The following is a 7,486-nucleotide window of genomic DNA, read 5'->3' on the forward strand; positions in this document are numbered from 1 at the left end:
AGAGTTTTTCTGATCTCGCGTGACTTTGTAACTTTCCCACGCCTGTTGTTTTGGCGTCTGCCCTCTGCCCGTCGCCACTCCCTCCCCCTTTTCTCACCCCTTCGCCCCGTCACACCTCCCCCTCTTTCTCTAACTGCTTTTCCTTCCAGTCTGATTCTCCTGTTGTGCCGCAGGCTCTGCAGAGGGGACAGGGGGAGGGATCTCGCGATTGTTGGACTTTTTTTTTTTTTTTTTTTTAGAAGGGGGGAGAGTTATTTGGAAGATGGCGCCCGTTGTTACGGGGTAAGTCTCGAAATTCAAACAAATGTAACTTTGTAACATCTTGTTTTCTTGTGTAATAACAGAAGCACCAGCAGTTCTGATGTGGTAGGACACTGGTGCTTTCCACCTTTTCCCCACACACATACACTGCTACTTTGTGGCTTAATGTGGGATAAGTTGTTCAAACTATTCTCCGTAGATACTTTAATCTTATCTGTTGGATTCACTGCTCGCTGTGGAGTTCGTTTTTAAAAAACTTTATATGAAAATGTTATTTAAAATAATTTGTCTTAGATAAATAGGTAAGTTTGAGCAAGTCTGACAGTGTCCCGATTAATAATTTGTTGTTTCAACTACGTCGAATAGGCAAGTAGTCATGGAAGACTATTTCTAGTTATTTCTAAACATTATTCCGAACATATGATAGTTAAAATGAGGTTTCATATCGCGAATTGCCCCAGACGGACTTGTCCAAGTGCTTAAGGCAATGCAATGACACTTTGGAAGCCATCGAACTTTACAACCGCTTGAAACAGACTTAAACAACAGCAGGACAAAGTAAATCTTTGGTCTCCTAACAGACGATGATATACATTATGCCTTAAATAATGCACTTTGACTCAGTTTCATACTCATTTTCGGTTTGGCTGGCTGATTGTATCTCCCCTGCACTGTAACCACGTGTAAACACCTTGCACCTTGATGTTTTTGTTTTGCAGGAAGTTTGGTGAGCTACCACAGCCTCAGCGTTTGACAAGGTATGAACTAAACATACTTCTTCTTCATCCTGTATACTACATTTCAAACAATTAGAACTACTGAAAATAAGTATTAAATAATGGAACAGGTTGTACTGTGTTGTCAATGTGTTAACTGTTTCCTCCACTTTCAGGGAAGCTATGAGGAGTTACTTAAAGGGGAAGGACGATCAAACAGTTCTTATTCTCCATGCAAAAGTTGCACAGAAATCATATGGCAATGAGAAAAGGTGTGTGTTGGGCTATCTGATGGCAAATAACTCTAACATTTTTAATGATCTTTCATTTAACTGATGATATGTCGGATCAATCAGGTTTTTCTGCCCCCCACCGTGTGTGTATCTGATGGGCAATGGCTGGAAAAAGAAGTTAGAAAGTATGGAAAAGGAAGGCTGCACAGAGCAGGAGGCACAGCCATGTGCTTTTATTGGGATTGGCAACAGTGAACAGGAAATGCAGCAACTCAATCTGGAGGGGAAGGTAAGTAAGCATCAGAAGAACAGAGTATGATGGTGTTGGTAGTCTTTACTGTGCAGGTGCCCGTCACTCTTTCTGTGCAATAAACAAGGTGCTTGTTTTTGCTCTGCTTCTCTACTGATAAAACCACGCGACATAACCACATTATGAAGTGCTTTGCTTTGCATTTTGACCATATCCTCTGCCTCTGCAGAACACTGTTTCTTATTTAATGCCACAAAGACTGTATGTTGCCAGATGAGTGTACAAGAAAGGAAGCGAAAGGGGCACAAACAAGAACACACATGCTCATACAAAACCACCTAACCTGTCTCTTTCTCCTTGTGTTAGCACTTCTGCACAGCCAAGACACTCTATATCAGTGACTCTGATAAAAGGAAACACTTCATGCTGTCTGTGAAGATGTTGTATGGGAACAGCGCCAACATAGGAGTCTTCCTTAGCAAGAGGATCAAGGTTATCTCCAAGCCCTCTAAGAAGAAACAGTCCTTGAAAAATGCAGATTGTGAGTCGCAGGAGGTGTCAACACACATGAACACAAGCTCAAGTTCTTCTCTGTCTCACTCCCTGTCTATCTCTCTTTACAGTGTGTATAGCATCAGGCACCAAAGTGGCGCTGTTTAATCGCCTGCGCTCCCAGACAGTTAGTACACGATATCTTCATGTGGAGGGGGGGAACTTTCTCGCCAGCTCCCAGCAGTGGGGGGCCTTTTACATTCACCTGTGTGAGTCCCACGGTCTTCATCTGCCACTTTTTGGCTGACATTAGATTTTTAGTCCGTCAAAAAGCATAAGCATCCTGCTGTAAATATTTTTACATCCTTTCATGTGTTTCCCAGTGATTTGACACCAACATTATTTCTGTGCTCTGCTTCATTTTGTTCAGTGGACGATGAGGAGTCTGAAGGAGAGGAGTTTGCTGTTAGAGACGGTTATATTCATTATGGTCAGACGGTCAAACTGGTGTGTTCTGTTACTGGCATGGCCCTGCCCAGACTGGTATGCATGTGTCTTTGTTTACATTTGCAGCTGAGGATGTTTGTAACTGTAAATAACTTGTGAATGTGTATTGATGTTTAGTGCTTTCCTCCATTCCTCAGGTTATCCGCAAAGTAGATAAGCAGGCTGCGATAATGGACGCAGATGACCCGGTGTCTCAGCTTCACAAGTGTTGCTTCTATCTGAAGGATACAGACAGGATGTATCTGTGTCTTTCACAGGAGAGGATCATACAGTTTCAGGTGTGTAGTCACTTCCACAAATAGACTGGAGGGGTTTGTTTATGTGTTTTAATTCTGCTTTGTGTAACTGGTTCTCACATATAATCTCATTTAACTTTTTTACCTTTTTGATATGTTTGGAAGTTACAGACCTCAAGGAAAAAAAAAAGTAACTTCTTTTTCCATAAGATTCAACCTGTTGAAATGTTTTAATGTTTCTCTGAGGTAAAAACAAAAAAAAACAAAAACAAAACATGAATGCCCCGTGAAAGAAAATCCCAAACAAAGATATTGCACACATTAGACATTGTACACAATAGAAAGTACCCTTTATTCCCAGAGGGTGGCGCTGTGACTATAAAAGAGGTATTAAGAGCCAGATTGTGATGTCAAATATTTAAGATAAATGCTTCGGTGCAAAGGAGTGAAGACAACTTTGTATATGACAGTTATCCAAGGCCACACCTTTTGGCAACAGGTCACAGTGTGAACAATAATGCTTCAGCAGGGTCTCTGCACCTTTTCCGAACAAACAAGAAGAAAATATGTTAAACGAAGGAGGTGTTAGTTTCACATCACACAGTGAGACATAGTTGATATTAAAAATTGAAAGTCTGTTTATTGGATAATTTGGTTAAAATTGTCTTTCCAACTTCTTTAGTAATACATCTATTTAAAAAAATCCCACTCTTTATTATGTAGTTGTAAATATTCTGTAATAACATTTTAACTGGCGGAGTGTCTGATTCAAAGCTGTGTGAGTACTCTCAGTGCAAGTTAAATAACCATAACCACCAACCATGTGAGATAGGCTGTTGGTTTCACAAAGCTAATGAAAAGAGTTTAAATAAAAATGAAAAAGAAAAAAAAAACACACCATGTTGTTGTTGATGTTAGTCCGAGTAGTTATGATAAAAAAGATTAATGTCCGCTGTGTTTTAAAAGCTTTTTGGATAGCATTAACAGCTGCAGTAGTTCTGCTGTAACTGTCCTTACCATAGACTGTATATAGAGTGACAGCGGGGCTCCACTATTTACCATTGTACGGTTTTTAAAGTCAAAATACCCCTGTCACAGGTGCAGCCTTTGCTCAGCTAAAGTCACAAAAATAATATATTTTTTTTCTTTGGAGAGTCTAACCTCTTCTTGGCTCTCCCTCCCTACATATTTCACAAGTCACAAAAAAATACACAAGAACGGCAGCTGCCAATCATCGTCAAACAACCTCTGATAACTAATGAAAACAAAAATTTTCAGAGAAAAGTGGATCTGAATACAAGGCGGACAAATAATATCTTCAAATCACCACAACAATGGGATGTGAGAAACATTTCAAAGATGGGTATTAATTTTTTAAAGTTTGACCACAGATCATCTGGAATGGCTGGGAAGATGGGTTTTTTTTACCTATACTGCAGCCAGCCACCAGGGGAGCAGTTCTTGTGGCGACCTCTTCGAGCTGAGCACGATGATGTCCAATTATTTTTGAACAGTCTATAGTCCTTACACAGCACACCAATAATCTGGTGTGTGATGTTGAATCAGTGAGGAAATAATAGGGCCATCTATCTCTGGAGAATGAGGATTCAAGAGCCTTGAGAGAACAAAACTCTTTGTCTCTGCTTAAAATTTCCAAAAATATGAAAAACTTTTTTCTTTGGTTGTGATTTTTTTTATCCCTCTCTGGACTATGGTTGGAATTCAATCTCAGAACTCTGACTTTTTTCTTCAGAATTCTGACTTTTCCCCCCCTATCCGTGACATTAATGATGATTTTTTTATTCTAGGCCACACAGTGCTCCAAAGAGATGAATAAGGAGATTGTTAATGACGGAGCGTCTTGGACGATCATTAGCACTGACAAGGCTGAATACACCTTTTATGAGGGTATGGGCCCTGTCCTTGAACCAGTTACACCTGTCCCTGTAGTGGAAAGTCTACAGGTATGAATCGAGTCTGCTCTATTCAAAATATGCTTGTAAGGCAAAAATGAACGATGAATCAGTTTAGCTACTTTCTGTTTATGTGTTTATCCAAGCTTGACCATCAAAGGCTGAAATGTTTTTATTCTCTGTCTGTGTCTAGTTAAACGGTGGAGGAGACGTGGCCATGTTGGAGCTAACAGGACAGAACTTTTCTCCTAACCTCAGGGTTTGGTTTGGAGATGTGGAGGCTGACACCATGTACAGGTGAGTAGTAGTGTCATCACTGGTTGCAGACGAGTGTTTCTGCAAATATTCAAACCCTGTCTCATCTGTTCGTTCTTGTAGATGTGGAGAGAGCGTCCTGTGTGTGGTGCCGGACATTTCTGCCTTCAGGGAGGGCTGGCGTTTGGTGAAACAGGCGGTTCAAGTCCCCGTTACGCTCGTCCGCAATGATGGAATTATCTACTCCACTGCCCTCACCTTCACTTACACCCCTGAACCAGGACCCCGACCCCACTGCAGTGCAGCAGGGGCGATCCTGCGCTCACATAGCACCTCTTCATCATCACCAGCATCATCATCCTCGCCATCATCCTCTTTGGGTTGGCTAGGGGATGGCCAAGGAGCTTACAGCAGTAGTGACTCAGGCATGTCGTCAGGAGGGTCGACCGTGTCGGTGCTGTTGTAGTGATACATTTTTGCTGGTGTGTGTGTGTTTTGTCTTTGAATGATTGAGAGAAAACGTGTGCATGGACTTTCCAAAGAGGCTCACAGACTTGTGAAGAATTGCACACAGACTGAAACTTTTCCTCAGTAAGCATCTGACTTACAGCGCTCTTTAGCTCCCTCTTGTGGCGGGTTGTGGACAAGTCAAAAGAAGAACCTACTTTCACACTGTCAAAACAACCAGACTTGAATGAGAACAACTTTTTTACATGTCCCAATGTGGTTACAGCAGTTTTACTGTTCTATCTAATGAAATCATTTTTTATTGAAAACTTGATTTATCATTTTGTGTGTGCAAGGGAAAGATGTGTTTTAAGAGTAACATAGTCTTTATGGACCAATGAATATTATTGTATTATTTTATTCTTATTATATTTTATAAGCTTTTGCCATGGTACATTTTCTCATGTTTTATATGATACTATACAGTAGTTTGACTTTTGTTACCAAATGTTGTTGCTTCAACAGGGTAGATAGGTTAATATAACCTTTAGTATTTCTCGTAATCACCTGACTGCAGCTCCTCTGCTTCTCTCCTCTTCTGTCAAACTTCTCAGATGTGTTTCAGAAACAATCACCATATTTGTGATTGCTTAAAAGTCATTATAACAGTTCGAAGTACTTTGAATGTTTAAAACAACTTAAGGAGTTGATCAGGCAACAGAGAATTAAGACTTTACCGCCAGCTGTTATGGCTTATCTTACACTGTGTGTGTGTGTGTGTGTGTAGTTAAATGTTATTAACTATCGGTCTGTGCCTTTTTCATACTGAGTGCCTCCTCTGTGAAATCTAAACAAACTAAGCCTCTTATTTGCATTGCATTGTACACTGCAAATTCAAAATACTACTATAGTGTTGAATTCTGCTAAATCAAGGAGCAAAGAAGGACAAAACTAAGTTACTCTCATTTGGGTGGATTAAGTTTTCTTTGTGTTAAAAGAAAAGCTTTCCTTTCTTTGCATGTTGCAACAAGTGAGTCCTGTTGAAATCATTATTTTTTCAAACTGCCAACCATTTTAACTTATTTCTACACAGTTTCTGTGCATCCTAGTGAATACTTGTGTAAATTTTGAGTACACTTTTTGTCATTCACCAGCACGAAATTCAACCTGACATCACAAACTAATCAGCAATGACAGTCTAAACCTCTTACAACGGTGTCTGTTTTCACTAAGCTCCCTTTCAATCACTGTATATGATGTTGTTCGACATCAGTGTGTGGCGTTTAAAGCTTTTATGACAACAGTGTGAATAATTTGTGCCTTTTGAGCCTGCTGAAGTATCATGACAAAGACTTACAGTCATTTTTTTAATCATGACAAAGCAGCAAGACATTGGTAATCCTGTCACCTCCCATGTTTGGGTATCATGTTTGTTTTCCACCATTTTTTAAACTCTCTTATGCAGTGTTTATCAGTTTGATGCATCTTATCTTGACTCAACCTTTTGCAAAAGGTCTTTTTTTATTTTTTTTTATTCCGACTAAAAGTGTTGTCTTTAATGGTGAGTGTAATCTCATTCAACAGCTGACTTTAAGTCTCTTTTCTCAGCAGTGCCTTACTTGGATTATTTTGGTCTTAAAACTATCAAACAGACAATGTGATGAAAGTTGATTCTGAGCAAAATCCGCCTCATCATGCTGTCATTCTGGCAGCTTTAAAGCGTTTTTATTGCTCTTACTCTAATGCAAGTCCAGCTCTTTTCTGTCATATTGACCCCATACGTCTTTTCAGTGCTGCGTAAAGCTCTTAGATAAATCCCTGAGGGTTTTCTTAAGAAAGGTCATAAATAAAAGTAAATTTAGAAGTATTTTGCTACTGGTGTTGTCTGTCTTATTTTTCTGTTTCAGTATAAATAAGCATTTTAGAAGTAAATCTGGAGCATTTCTTATGCACATTTGCTGTCAACTCACTCAGATCCCGCTGAGAACTTTTTGGATTCCTGCCATGTGGGCATGCTCCACAGGGTAGAGGTCAAATCTTCCCCTCTATTTTTAAACTGGAAGCCAAATTGCTCGAATGAAATCCGACACTTTGTCACTCAGTGTGAGTGTGTGTATTTGTTTGCATGTATGCATATGCGGTCCTACGATCTGTTTGTGTCCCCTCACATGCCGGG

The 7,486-nt window shown here is 39.9% G+C and overlaps 1 protein-coding gene across 1 annotated transcript; it reads left to right on the forward strand.

Moving 5' to 3' along the window:
• The first annotated feature begins 249 nt into the window (after nucleotides 1-249).
• rbpja (recombination signal binding protein for immunoglobulin kappa J region a) lies at nucleotides 250-7,084 on the forward strand. Its single transcript, XM_074692776.1, has 11 exons — nucleotides 250-282; nucleotides 981-1,019; nucleotides 1,154-1,249; nucleotides 1,334-1,499; nucleotides 1,827-2,001; nucleotides 2,084-2,221; nucleotides 2,383-2,495; nucleotides 2,597-2,737; nucleotides 4,504-4,659; nucleotides 4,802-4,905; nucleotides 4,987-7,084. The coding sequence occupies exons 1-11, from the start codon at nucleotides 263-265 to the stop codon at nucleotides 5,327-5,329; spliced, it is 1,491 nt and encodes a 496-aa protein (XP_074548877.1). The 5' UTR covers nucleotides 250-262; the 3' UTR covers nucleotides 5,330-7,084.
• Nucleotides 7,085-7,486: the final 402 nt, after the last annotated feature.

This window comes from Halichoeres trimaculatus, unplaced genomic scaffold (assembly GCF_033239565.1).
Source record: "Halichoeres trimaculatus isolate MK-OKI-2021-1 unplaced genomic scaffold, fHalTri1.1 fHalTri1_scaffold_2, whole genome shotgun sequence".
NCBI classification, from domain to species: Eukaryota; Metazoa; Chordata; class Actinopteri; order Labriformes; family Labridae; genus Halichoeres; species Halichoeres trimaculatus.